The sequence below is a fragment of the Pelodiscus sinensis genome, chromosome 21, assembly GCF_049634645.1.
Source record: "Pelodiscus sinensis isolate JC-2024 chromosome 21, ASM4963464v1, whole genome shotgun sequence".
Classification (NCBI taxonomy): Eukaryota; Metazoa; Chordata; order Testudines; family Trionychidae; genus Pelodiscus; species Pelodiscus sinensis.
In genome coordinates this window covers 26,480,789-26,495,431 of record NC_134731.1, presented here as the reverse complement: position 1 = coordinate 26,495,431, position 14,643 = coordinate 26,480,789, and the positions used below count along the sequence as shown (strand labels likewise).

General features: G+C 45.4%; 1 protein-coding gene across 1 annotated transcript in view; it reads left to right on the top strand.

Moving 5' to 3' along the window:
- The window catches only part of MYL10 (myosin light chain 10), a 28,231-nt gene extending 18,982 nt beyond the window's left edge, over nucleotides 1–9,249 (top strand). Inside the window, exons 6-7 of the mRNA XM_006114226.4 lie at nucleotides 6,603–6,651; nucleotides 8,679–9,249. Coding sequence (XP_006114288.1) covers nucleotides 6,603–6,651; nucleotides 8,679–8,777 — 148 coding nt within the window. The 3' untranslated portion in view covers nucleotides 8,778–9,249. The remainder of the gene's footprint in view (nucleotides 1–6,602; nucleotides 6,652–8,678) is intronic.
- Nucleotides 9,250–14,643: the final 5,394 nt, after the last annotated feature.

Sequence of the window (14,643 nt, the reverse complement as noted above, 5' to 3'; positions counted from 1 at the left end):
AGTCTCTTTACAAGGTCTGGATATAAATCAACACATGACCCGCCCTTTATAGATCAGCTCCATATGTAAAAAGAAAATGAGTGTCTGGTGTCCAACTCCCCAAGGAAGAGGACTTTGCTTGAAGGGGAAGGCGAGTCCTCTTTTAAAAATAGAGCAATCAGCTTAATTCATAGAGGGAGACAGCTTCCGAGAAAGGATCTTCCCTTGTGAAAATGTTTGGCATTCGACCCTTCTGCTTCTTGATGATCAATTGCTCTAGTTTTCCAGCTCACCTGTGGGCATTGTGGGAGCCCTGTCATTAATTATTAGTAGCATGTATTATTTTAAAAACAGCTCCTCAATTTTGCTTGTAAAAGGACACGAGACCCAATTTTTATTTACCCACACTGGGCCTCTCTACACCTCTCTTGCAGCGTGAATGGGGGTGTTAAGTGGTATACAGGGGCGTTAATATAAATGAGAGTCAGGCCCTTGAGATGAATTATTTGAAGGAGGGCAGATCGCTATGAGCTCAGTGGGGCTACTTGCATGGTTAAAATTAGACGTGCTTAAATACCTTGTGAATAAGGGCCGAGTTACAGTTTTGGTGCCTTTTACAAGGTCCATTCTGTAAATTATGCTAATTAGGAAGCATTGAGTTACAAAGTGATAACACATCCAGGGGTTCTGCCAACACAGTGGTAACATGAGGGAACCTCAAGCAGTGTGTGTGTTGCTTACAATCCTCCTGATGTGTCTGTGTAGCTTGAAGTGGGATAGTCATGGTCAGCTTTTAGTAGAACTTCTGGATCATGCAAGTTAATTTAAAAATTAATTAATGTTCAATATATCCTTATTTATTGTTATTTATTTCCCTCACACACGAGTCCTCAGTCAATATCTGGGCCCCATTGTGTTAGGAACTGTACAAACAGCAAATAAGAGTCTGTCTATACAATTTGCAACAAGCCGGGGTGTGAATCTACCCCATGCCGACCTGCCACAGACTCTGCACTCTGCTGGCACCCATTGGCAGTTTGTGAACGTGCTCTGATCTAGTCTGATGTTAAAGAGGAATACCTCAAAATGCATTAATGACTTGGTTAGTGCACACCAAGAAGGTCCTTGCTAACGGTGAGTCAATAGCACACTGGCTTCCTCAGCTTGCCACGAACTCAGTGTTCATGTGGACAAGCCCTAAGAAATAACCATTTCTCTAAAGAGTTTACAACCCAGTTGAATCAAGTGGGTGTGCAGCTAACAATCAGAAGGAACTGAAGGTGAGACCCCTCCTGTTTGTTTTTAAGATATTATCACCCTTTCAGTTTGGAAAGAACTCATTGGTATGTGGAGTCACTTCAGATGTCCCATTCCCACTGCCCAGCAGAGTAAAGTTGTGCCAGACCAGGACTTTAATAGGGTTCCAAAAAGAACTAGATAAATTCCTGGAGGTTAGGTCCATTAGTGGCTATTAGTCAGGATGGGTTGGAATTGTGTCCCTAGCCTGTTTGTCAGGGGCTGGGAATGGATGACAGTAGAGGGATCACTTGATGATTCCCATCCTGTTCACTCCCTCTGAGCCATTGGCCATTGTCAGAAGGACACTGGGCTATAAGGACTAGGGATGTTAAAGACTAATCGACTAGTTGACTATTGGATAAGCATTTGCTTAGCGGATCGTCTTTTGACTAGTTGATTAGTCGATATCCCCCCGCCCCTTGCTGCCTCTATCAGATAGAGGCAGCAAAGGATAGGGGAAGGGGTACTTCAAAGTGGCAGCACCGTGGAACTCCGCATACAGCCCAGGGCCAGCAGAAAGTCCCGCTGGCTCCAGGCTGCATGCCGCGTGCCTGCTTTGAAAAGCACAAGAGTTCCCAGAGGATCCGTGGATCAGCTGTGCAGTGGGCTGCCCCTTTATATGCCGCCTCTGCACAATTCAAAAGGGCAGCTGTGGAGCCCGGGGTCAGCTGAGGACTCCCCAGCTGATCTCGGGTTCTGGAGAAATGCCCCGGGGAGCCCAGGGTCAGCTGGGAGTCCCCACCTGCCCCTGGGCTCCACGGCTGCCCCTTTGAATTGCACAGAGACCGCGTTTTAAAGGAGCAACTCACAGCACAGCTGATCCACAGACCCACTGGGGACTCTTGTACATTTCAAAGCAGGCACGCTGTGTGTAGCCTGGAGTCAGCGGGATTTCCTGCTGGCCCCAGGCTGTACGCGGAGTTCCGCATTCCTCCTTTGAAATGTTCAAGAGCCCCTGCTGGGGCTCTTGTACATTTCAAAGGAGGAATGTGGAAGTGCCTATTGACTAGTTGACTAGTTGATGGAACTTCTATTGACTAGTCAACTAGTCAATTAACCGCATTTTAACATCCTTAATATGGACCTTTGGTCTGACCCAGTTTGGCTGTTCGTATGTTCTTATGTTCTTAAGTTATCTTATTGCCTGATAGTCCGTATCACATGGTACTGAAATCACAACCATGAAATGCAGTCTTCTGATGATACCAGAACCATGAAATATTATTTTCCCCACTCCCATCTTTAGTAACGTATTGGATACAAACCATGCCGCTCCTCTTTGTGTGCCTGGTTCTACAGTCTTGCACACACCAAGGTCCAAAAGAAGCCTCTTAGAGTCTGGGGCGAATTAGGAATTAGGAATGACTCCAAAAGTGAAGAAGAGAGCATGATACTATTTTTTTCCCTAGATGGAAAAGGTCACCCTCCCCACTTCCTCTGCACAGCTAGCATTAGACAATGGCTTTAGTTCATCACCACAACAGAGCATAATGTTTACTTATTAGACCCGAGGGTAATGTTGATCATACAGAACAAACCATTAAATCAATTCCATAAATGTCTTTGAGGTTTGACTTCTATTCATATGCTTCCAAATTTTAGACATTTGAAGGTTTTGCAATCGTTTTTACAGTGGCTCCTCCGTCCCTTTCAATATGACAATTAATGTATTAATAAATATTATTCCTTCCCATTAAAAACATTGGGATGGCTCCCCCAAACCCAGATGCAGTGACCTTTTCATCAAAACTTATTTTTTGAGGTTCATATAGTTAACATCCTTCTGGAGATTTTTATGTCTCTTCCGGCTGCAAGTTTTCACCTCTTGCTGGAAATGACTCACTTAGTCCATCCAATGGCAACGGTGATGGACTCTTCTAAACTTTCCAAAAGTTCCAGGATGTTATAACCAGCTTCCAACTTCCATGACAAACTTTGTTTCTCCACGTCGTTATGCCACACACAAACTCCCTCCTATACAATGACCTCAAAGAGAGAAAATATTTTGGACCAGACCCATAGCTGGTGTCAACTGGCATAGCTTTTGGAAAGGTTAGATGACTCAGTCCAAGTTCCCATTGATTGAACTGAGTCTGGCCAATGTCAGCCAATTCTAATGATGAAGTCAATGGATCTCTGTGGCTTTGCCCTAGCTGAGAGTCTGGTTCTTTTGAGTATCCATGTATCCTGGCCCTTTGGAGATTTAACTGGATAGAAATGAATTGGGGATGTTCTCCCATGAGCTAGAGCTGCTAGACCAATGCTTACATTAATCCGCACAGCTTTTCCCAAGACCACATTGTGAGATGGGCTCTTCCTGTTAAAAAGCAACTTGCCCCATAAATTTGCAAGGGAATTTTCTAAAATTAGTGGGAAATTAAAGGAGCAACCAAAATGTGTTAAATATTAGAACTCGTTGATATCGACCAGAAAAGATATAACCTCGTGTCCCACATCAAGGCAAATGGGCATTGACTGGTTTCTGTAAAGTCACCGCAAGGCTTTGATATTTTTTTTTGAGAGAAAAAAATACTATTAAAAAAAGGACATAGCTTCTAGTTTTGGAAATTGTGAGTGTTCGCTTCCCTATAAAATAAATAACGGAAAATGTGCATAGGTCCTTAACTCAGTCCTTCTTACTTGTGAGAGTGCCAAGGCTTGCTGGGCTATGCATCAGAAGATTATAATTAGACATTTGATCTTTTTTTTTCTTTCCAAAAACACTCTGAGCATTTGAACAGAAGACCCATAGCGCCCAGCTCTCTCCCTAATTGAAGCCTGTATATGTATTTGTGATCGCTAACACAAGTATTGTAAGTGCTTTTTCCCATTCGTCAAGCTGTTCGGTGTATCCAACATGCTATTTACCTTTTTCTACTGCTATTTTTTATAGGTCACAACTATTCCATTATCAATATTCTTACACGAGAACTAACTTGCTATGTTTTAATTATATACAGCAGTGGGATCATGCATTAAGTAACTAGAAAAACAATAGTCATGCAACAAATGGTTTGGCTAAGAAGACAAAAATTATTAGTGACAAGGAAAGTTGTTGTATGACTTTACTAAATAAAGAGCATGGAGAAAGAATACAGGAAATACACTGTAACCTAAATAAATTTGTATCAAAGTGCAGAAAATATTTTCAGGAAATTTTGCATGGATATTTTCACTATTTTGTTCCTTGTGTTTCCTTAGTAATCCAGAAATTTCTTACAGTGTTTCAACAAACAAAATAGCATGCACATTAAGAGGTATTTTTATATCCAAATTAACTTCCATCATAAAGAAATTCTGATCTTTGTATTTATGTATTTCCACTTTTTATTTTAAAAAGGTTCTATATCAGAAGAGTCGCATTTAAAAATCAGTCCATTTTCAAAAATATAAAATTGAAATGGAAATCTTTGGATTTCAATTCTTGTTTCAAATTCTTCACGCTTATCTAATTACAACCCACTGCCCCCAGTTTATAATCCATTTCCTCTAGATTTAAGACTCAGTGGCTGCGTCTAGACTGGCATGATTTTGTGGAAATACTTTAACGGAGAAGTTTTTCCGTTAAAAGTATTTCTGCAAAAGAGCGTCTAGATTAGCATGGATGCTTTTGCGTAAAAAGTGCTTTTGCCCAAAAGCATCCGTGGCCAGTCTAGAAGCGATTTTGCACAAGAAAACCCCGATCGCCATTTTAGCCATCAGGGCTTTTTTGCGCAAAACAGTTCTTCCCTGTCTACACTGGCCCTCTTGCACAAGTATTCTTGCGCAAGAGGGCTTTTTCCCAAGTGGGAGTGTGAAAGTATTTGCGCAAGAAGCACTGATTTTGTACATTACAAAGTCAGTGCTCTTGCGCAAATTCAAGTGGCCAGTGTAGACAGCTGGCAAGCTTTTGCGCAAAATCTTGCCAGTCTAGACGCACCCAGTCTGTTTCCTCTAGGGCTTTCTGAGATGTCTACACTACACAGAAGATCGACCCTGCCATGGTCAATCTTCCGGGGTTTAATTTAGTAAGTCTAATATAGACCTGCTAAATTGAACTCAGAGGTGCCCCCTTTGGTGCCGGTATTCCTGCTCCTCATGAGGAATAAGAGAAGCCAAATGGGAGTGTTTGCTTCCATCAGCTTCCTGTTATGTAGATGGTGCAGAAATGCGATGTAAGATACGTTGACTCCATCTACATAATTAACGTAGCTGCAGTTGCGTATCTTACTTCAACCTTCCGATGTAGCGAATACCGGGTTTCAGAGAATGAACAGTTATCCTTTGGTGGTAACAACAAAAAAGACTTTTAATTTGTGCTCTAATAGCAGAATGAAGGATGGGAGAAAGGTAGAAAGTAAATGTTATCTGGGCTTATCCACACACAAAAGTTGTACCACTTTAACTGTACCAGTATAATTAAAACAGCTCAACCCACACCTAGCATGGACGCAGGTTCTTTATACTGGTATAATTATATTTATACTTTATATTCCTGTGCCAGAAGGGGAATAAGCTTCTCCAGTATAATGTGCTGTTATATTGGTATAACTGCATCTACATTAGGGGTTGTAGTGGTTGAACACAGGGTTACACAAGAAGCCAAACTAGATGATTTAAGCCTCCCTTCCAGCCATAAAACTCAATGAATGTGAGAATTTTGGTAAACACAAATATCACATCCCTATCTGATAGTTGTGCTAATGCAAAAACAAGGGATAGGCCAACCACAGTTCTACCCCAGAGTGTTTTCTGTCTCTGATGTCATTGCGTAGAAGGGAGTTCGTGTGGGGCATAAGGTCTGTGTCAACGTTCAATAGTTCCAGGTCACAAAATACAGCAGGTCTTGTGCAGTTCATAATCCCCTCTGGGAACGAGTGCTTGCAAAAAAGGGGGTACTCCTATGGTGATTTGGAATAGCTACTGCAGTTCTTTCAAGTCTTCGTTCTCATGGCCTCTTTCTCATTTCATGCTCTGTTTCTTTAATCCTTCGATGTCTCTTTTTCAGCCTTCCTAAGCGACACAAATTTCTAAAGAGCTAGCACGAAAACCACCCTTTTAACGTAAGATGAGTATTGAAAATGGCTACATTACAAATGTCATGACGGTCAACAGTCTTACAATGCTGCAAAGCAGAATAACTTGGCTGACCCATGGGGTGACACTGATGGGAGGGAGGAAGCCTCTTGGAACCAAGAGATCATAGTAAATCTCGTACCATCTCTTTTGAGGATTAGCAGCCCCAATTTATGCAGTCGCACACATTTTCAGAAGGAAGCTTGCAGTCTGAGAGGTGATGTGCAGTTACCTTCCTTTCACCAGATAATTGTATTTTATTTGTACAGCATCAAAGAAATGCTTATGACACAGGCAGACCGGTTCAGTCAAGAAGAGGTAAGGACCTTTGACCTTCTTTGAAATATGAATATATTGATAGCTGCTAGTGAGCAATGGGCATTTGCTCTTCTTTATTAGGTGAATTCAGCACAAGACTGCTAGAGAGATCCATGCTAGCTCCACCCTACATTATTTCATGCCTAAATCAAAATCACATATACTAAATATTCCTTGGATTTCCAAGGAGGTGTAAGACTGGCCCACTTGTTCTGCTGTGAAGTAGGCCATGATGGTCTGTTGGGTGTGGACTAGATCGATGATCTGGGCTCCATTTCTGTGTTTGGAATCTTGTAGGATTCCCGAACTAATCCCTCAAAAGCCCTTTTAATTAGGGGCTATATTGAGTTCCTGCAGGAGGAGGTTTAAATAGGTCAGCTGTGTTGATTCTCCATTCAATAACCACTGAATTCCATGGAGAATTCTCCACTGTGAACCAGGCTGACCTGGGTTGCGAGCACCTTGCCTGTCCATAGCACGAGGAAGCCTTGTGTATGCCGGCCAGGGGTCAAGTCCCTGATTCTCCCAGCCGAAGGCAACACAAATCCTCTGTTCTCAGTCCCCAGGGGCGCAGCTGTCCCCCCCTGCGGGCTAGCAGTATGCACCCCCCAATCCCTGAGTGTGAAGTGCCTGCTCCCCCCTTCCACTGAAGGGTCAGAGAAATCGCAGCTTGGCTCCTCCCAAAGGAATAGCACTCTCCAGCTAACTAGTTACGCCTTAGAACACAGCTTCCCTGAACACCCAGCACTTGGATTTGTTTACAGAGAAAGCAAATCTCGGATATTGAGCTAAGACCAGAGACTCACATGAAGCAAACAGAAATATTGGACACAAATTGGTGTGTCAGAAAACAACATCCTAGCACATCTTCGACAGCCAAAACTCAAGCAACAGGATGCCCTCTTGCCTAGCAAGGTCCCGCTTTCTCCTAAGTCCTTCCCATAGCGTTTTCCCACCAAGAAGGCTGAGGCTCTTCTTTCATGAGCCCAGACCTGGTGGTAATTGCCTCCCCTTCCTGAAGACAACTGGGGGTCCATCCGCACCTCACATCCAGTTCCAAAAACTCATTGTATTTTCTCCTACTCAGAATAACCCCGCCTACTTTTGGTTTTCCCCTCCCCCAGTTCTCTTCCCCCAATCATTTTCTTGGACTGTAAAAAGGCATCTGTTGTGAACCATACAAAGCTCAGTCTCTTGCCCCCTGCCAGAGAAGGGTCTGTAGAACAGCTTTTGGTGTTCTGCCTTATCTTGCCCAGACCTAGAGAACATAAGTTTGTGTGTGTGTATATATATATATATATATAAAATATACACACACACACATATCTCTCCTCATATTATCCCTGTGCACATCTCACAAGGAATACAATGACTAGTGTGACATAGGCTTTCAAGCAGAGACTTTGCATGGCACATTTTGGCCAACTTGAATGAAGATTCCAGACCCAGGGGATTCCCGCATCCCTTAGGCACTTTTGTACCCTCTGCCAGTTGGCACAAAGAGTTCCCTGGGTCATGGAGATCAGAACAAGTTCCTGTCCTAGGGTGCATCTACACAGCAGTGTTGTTTTGGAACAACGGCCATTATTCTGAAATAACAATGTGAGCGTCTACACAACAATTCCATTATTTCAAAATAAATTCAAAAGAATGGACTTTTTTTCCCAACTTCTGTAAACCTCATTCCATGAGGAATAATGCCTATTCCGAAATAGCTATTTCAGAATAGCAGTAGTGTGGACGCTTCACTGCTGTTATTTCAAAATAGCTCCTCCCCAGGGCCATTCAATATTCAAACTAATTACTACCCAATGCCTCCTGGGGCTTTAAATCGAGCTAGCAGGTCCACATTAGGGAAGCCTGCCAGAGACCCATTTTGAGGCTTCCCTGTAGTATAGACATGGTATTTCGAAATAAGCTACTTCGGAGTATTTGTTCCGGAATAGTTCATTTCAAAATAAGCATGCAGTGTAGATGTACCCGTGTGGTCCTCCTTTTGTAATGCTTATTTCCTGTTTGGTTTGCAGGTTAGCCAGATGTTTGCTGCTTTCCCACCAGATGTCTCCGGTAATCTTGACTATAAGAATCTTTGTTATGTCATCACCCATGGTGAGGAGAAGGACTAAGAGGAGATGAGTTTCTTCGTTGAAGAAACCTAATGCTGAGTTAGTTCCCAGTGCTTTTGTATGGAAGACAGAGAGCGACGCATTCAGCATGCGGAAGCCATATGGTCATCAGAACAGAACCAATAAAACAATTGAAATTAGATTAAAGTTATTTAATGCTCCTGTTTTTATAAAAGCTGAAAATACCCATTTTGTTAGTTTTTCCCATCCCCTTTTTTTCCCATCGGTGGTTTGAAGTGGAATTTTCTTGATGAACTGGTGCTTTCATGATTTATTGACCGTCCTAATGTTCACCAGATGGTCCAGTGGGCAGTGCAGTGTTGCTTAACCTTTTGTCTTTTCTACACGAGCTCCATGAATTAACTGAGAAATGCTCTCGCTTATTGCATCGGGAGGAGCATTTTGTAAATAGAACTCTGTTCCATTTCATAGCCCCTTACGACGAAAGTGTAAATAAAAAAAATACTACGTTTTTGTCGTCTGTCTTAGTGATATGATCAGTTTCAGAAAGCACTTGACTTGTTTGCCTGCCTGCCATAGAACAGACATTGTAGAATTACCCCAGTGTATTAATAACAGAACTGCAGCATTTTTAAGTAGACATTATCGGAAACAACGGAGGGATGAACTTTCACCTTTGTTGCAGGGGGAGGAGATTATGCTTGGATCCATCGTACAGGCGAACAGAGTAGATCAATTATCCCCCAGTTTCTATTTCCATCACACTCTTTGTAAAAGGAGAGTGGAAGGGTAGTGAATGAGATTCCTTTGGCATAACTGAGTGAAATTTGGCCCTTTATTGTGCAGCCTCAAATCCTTCACCTAGTCTGGCAACTTGACTGGACATTGAGGTACTCTGAGGGGGTAGAAATCCTCTGTGGGATAGGTGGAGCTGCTCCACCCCCACGACTAGAGTTGGAATAGCCTCATGGTCTTTGCCCAGCAATGGGGCAAATGAGTAAAGGATCTATATACTGTTGATCTTCCTTGGGCCCAAGCCATCATGGTACCACCACTGGACTCCGCCCAGCGCAGGAGGTGTGATCCATCAGCATAGTCCCTGCAAGTATCCAACATACACAGCAGTTCAGCTGCAAGAGCTCAGTTCCTCCCTCTGGTTTGCATGGTGGACATCTCTCTCCATGGCACATATTTCTGTACACACCAAAGGGATGTCTGCTTCAGGGAAGAGGGCAGGCTATGGGACAAAGAACCATGCAGATAACTTCAGAGGGGTAGCCGAGTTAGTCTGTAACAGGAAAAACTTAAAAAACAATAGTCTAGTAGCCCCTTAAAGACTAACAAAACATGTAGATGGTATCATGCGCTTTCCTAGGCACAACCCACAATGACACCATCTACGTGTTTTGTTAGTCTTGAAGGTGCCACTAGACTATTTGTTGTTTTTTAAGTTTTTCCATGCAGTTAATGCTCACTCTAATCAACCCTAACTCCAGCCCTAACCCTAATGCTAACCTTAATCAACCCTCATCCTAACCAACCTTAATTCTAGCCCTACCCCTAACTCTAACTCTACCCCAACCCACCCTAACGGGTCTGTCTATGGCTCAGGGACACAGAGTGAAAGTGATTTGTGGTTGTAAGCCATGGGCTCCCGGGCTGATGAAACAAATGACATCATTTCTCAGCAAGGAGTTTGCCGCTGCTAGTGAGAGACTTGGAACTGGCCATTTGGGTGATGAACGTTTTTTGGAAAGCAAGCCCAGGGTGATCCATGGCAAAGAATGCTTCCCATGACCTCACCATCATGAAGCCCCGCTCTCTCCTGCATTCCCTGCTGGAGGCTGCCATCTATCAAGCCCAGTGGTTGGTCTCCTTGGCCATAGCGGACGGCCTTTGGCTCTGGGTTAGCTTCTGTTTCTCTAGCCCCCAACATCAGAGTACCCGAGTCCCTTCCAAACATGAACCAGTTAACCCTAACAGTCCCTCTGAGAGGGAGAGAATTATTATCCCATTCTTATAATGGGAGAGTGAGGCAGGGGAATACAGGAAACCCTCGCGGTTTGTGGAATCGCTATTTGCCAGTCTCCTGGCCTGGCCTGAGGTTAGGGGCTGGGACCCGCAGGGAACTCACTGCAGTTTCCGGCCCCCAGGGTGAGTTCCCCGTGTTTCCAGCAGCTGCAGTGAGTTCCCCACAGCTCCCAGCCCCCACCGTGAGTTTGGGAGTCGTGGCTCGCAGGATTCGCACATTTTGCCATTTGCAGTGGCTGCGTTCCCACATGCTTGTGGCCCGAGTGAGCCAAAGAGCTCAGCATTCCCCACAAGAGACACGTTTTCCAAAGGGCTCCTCTCCAGGCGGGGCACCAAAACGAGTGGCCAGCAGAGCTGAGCACCCAGCTCCCTGTGAGCTTCCGAAAAGCTGTCCATCCGTGCCCCCATGGGAGCAGCAGGGCGCGGAGCCCTTTTCAAGGTCAGGTCCTAACTGTGGGTGCCGAGGGCTTGAAAAATCTGGGTCCTGGCTTCGACTGACGATTTGGCCTCACGTGCTTGGACATTTGAGGTCTCCTGCAGCCCCGGTGCAGTGCTTTGTCCCTATGAGTATCTGCCAGCGGAAGAGTCGATTTCATTTACGGGTTTGACACCTGCAATGGAGGTTTAAACAAAGACCTTAACTCAGGGGTCTCCAACCTTTTTGAGCACGAGATCAGTTTTTGAATGTAAGTGCAGTCCAAGCTCTACCTCAAATATAAATACCCTGTCCCCACCTCCTTCCTGCCCCTTCTCTGGGGCCGTGCCCCGCTCACTCTCTCCTTCATCCTCATTCACTTTCACCAAGCTGGGGCAGAGGGTTGAGGTTCAGGCTCTGGTCTCGGATTAAGGGATCTGGATTGTGAGAGGGGCTCTGAGCTGCTCTTGGGGCAGGCCGTTGGGATGTAGGAAGGGGTTGTAGGTGGAGGCTCTGGGATGGCGTTTGGATGAAGGGATGCTCGGGGCTTGGTGTGCAGGAGGGGGTTCATGACTGGGGTATGAGTTAGGGATGTGGGCTCCAGCTGGGGCCTGCGTACCTCAGGTGTCTCTGGCCCTGGACCACTCCCTAAAGCAGCCAGCAAACTCCATCCCAAGTCCTGTTGTGCCCCCTCTCTGCTTTGCGGAGAAAGGATACAGCGTGGGAGGGGGCATCTTCACATCAGCACCCTCCTCTTCCTCCCCTGCCCTGAACAGAAAGTAGGAGCCTCCCCAGAGGGCGGGGCATCTTTAAGGCAAAGGGCAGATGAGAAGCAGCAGTGGGGAGAGGGGACAGCTGAAGTGCTGGCCCTTGATAGCCTCTTGGCCAAACCAGTCAGGATCACCTGCCAGAAGCTCCAAGATCTACCAGTAGATCCTGATCTACTGGTTGGTGATCACGGCCTTAACTGGATGGCTCGCTATAACCCACACCCTAATGACATCAAAAGCCAAGCACTGGGTACTGAAGAGTACTTACAGCCCAGTCTGTCAGCTTCATTTAGCAGGGACACTCTGACACTATTTTTTCCCATTTTTTTCCTTCTCTTTCCCTCCCCACACCCTCTCTTTCTCTGCTGCTGATCTGCACTCTGGCCCCTTAACACCACTCATCTGCAGAAGTGAGCTGTGCCCAGGAAAGCTCATGACACCATCCACATGTTTTGTTAGTCTCTAAGGTGCTGCAGGACTCTTTGTTGTGTTTTAAGTTTTGCCAATGGCTCTGTCAGAGCCAATTCCTGCCCCCTCTTACAACGTGGCACACGATGCCCCTCTCTTCGCTTTGCCCGTTTTCTGGCTAGAGGCTTTAAGTGGCGCTGTGCATGAAAAGGGTGGCTCAGCACATTGCTTGTGAATAGGAACAGAAATGAGAGTTGAACTGTGTTAGCAGTGCCCATGTGGCCACATCCCAATAAGCCTTAATAACAACAACAGCGAATAATTCATGTGCATGTTTAGAAATCTAATCCAGGCAGCTTTTCTGCAAGTCTCCTCTTCCCACTGTTGCCGTAGGGCCTTTTGTAAGCAACTTCAGGCAGGGGCCAGCTTTTTGTTCTCTGCGTGCACAGCACCTAGCCCAACGGGGGCCTGGCCCATCCCTGGGGCTTGCCAGGTCATATAAATAATCAACACAAATTGATTATTTTTGGGCTTTGCCTTTGGGGATTTTCAGATTCCAGGTCAGTACCATTCTATGCTGGTGCCAACAATGCTTCCTCGTCTCGCAAGCCAGGAGCAGTTCAAGAGCGGAGACTCACTCTGTGTTTCTTTGCCATGGAAGTCGATTCCTGATGCCCTCCCCTCCCCTCGTCTCTCCTCCTGCCAGTCAAATCAGCAGGAGCTGTGGGGTATCAGTGACCTGACTGATGAGCTGTGCACATCTCGTACGCGGCCACATGCCCCTTGGATGAGCAGGAGCAATTTCTGTAGGAGTCTCTTTTGTTTTTGTTACAATTAGTATTTGGCTAGACTTCGGGTGTCCTGAGCAGCAAAGTTATTTTGGAATAATGGCTGTTGTTCCGAAATAACAATGTGAGCATCTACGCAGCAATTCCGTTATTTCAAAATAATTCCGAAATAACGGATGTCTTATTCCGACTTCTGTAAACCTCATTCTTCAAAATAAGGCGTGTGGAGACGCTCCGATTCTGCTATTTCAAAATAGCCTCTCACCAGGCCCATTCTAATGTATTCCTCCTGGGGCTCTAAATCGAGACAGTGGTCGAAGTGCCACAACATGGGACAGTGAACTGCATCCAGTAAGTGTGGGGGTTACATATATGTGGTAAGACACCTTATAATCTAATAGGCAATAGCTGAACTATAAAGGGGGGGAGGGGAAACTGAGGCACAGAGCTACAAAGTGACCTGTCTGAGGTCACACAGCAAGTCAGCTGTGAACTAGGAACAGCACCCAGGTGAGAGACCCCATCCACTGGGCCTTATTGCCTCACCACAAATTTGGGCTCCCACCCACCAGGTTATACAGAACCTCACTGAATCCATGAGCCCTTATAGTAAGCCAGTGGTCCATCCACCTACATGTGTGAGCTTGCAGATTCCAGACCTTACTCTGTCACTGGAACGGTTGTTCTCCACTTCATAACCTGCTCTTTGCTTTTGAGCAGCAGAGAACCCCAGCCCTTAGCAGAGATTTGCTCCAGTCACTATGGATTCTCTTTTTCCTTTCTGAAGGGTGCCAAAGACATTTCTGGGAAACAAGCACGGTGCCAAGGAGAGGGTCACAGCGCACAGACATCCCCAGGTGTACTGTGTCTGGCTGTACCCACCAGATGTCAAACCATACCCCCATGAATGCCATCGGTTCAAGTCCTCCTGCCCTGTTTTGGAGTACGGTTCCTGGCCCACCCCACTCACGCTATCACTGTAGCATGCCGACGTGGCAGTGTCCCTGCAAGGCTCTTTAAGAGGAAGTTGTTGTGCATGAAGCTGTGTCAATTGCCAGGGGACTAGATTTTTACCGCCTGTCTCTTTAAACCAGGGATTCTGCTCCCAAGCAGCAGCGGGGAACAGGAAGTCCTTAGCTGCATGGGTGGGCATGAGCTACCTGGAACTTGTCCACTGAGATGCCCTTAAATTTGAAGGCGTCCGTGACCCCTTTCTGAGTGAGTTAGGCAAAGGTGAGAGAGCTTAAAGAGCAGGCACCAAGGTCTCTGTGACAGTGAATTTATTAGGCACAGGAGAAACCAGTTTGTAACCAGGCTGCAAAGTAGGCAAACGGGCCGAATGTAATACGACTTGCATGAATCAAATGGTGAAGCAATGCAAACAGCGCCTTGGCTTACTGTTAAAATGGGGTAGCAGTTTTAGACAGAAGGAAATGTGTTATTTATGGTCCCAGTGCAGCTGATACAAATGGTAACTAGACAGTGCTGAAATC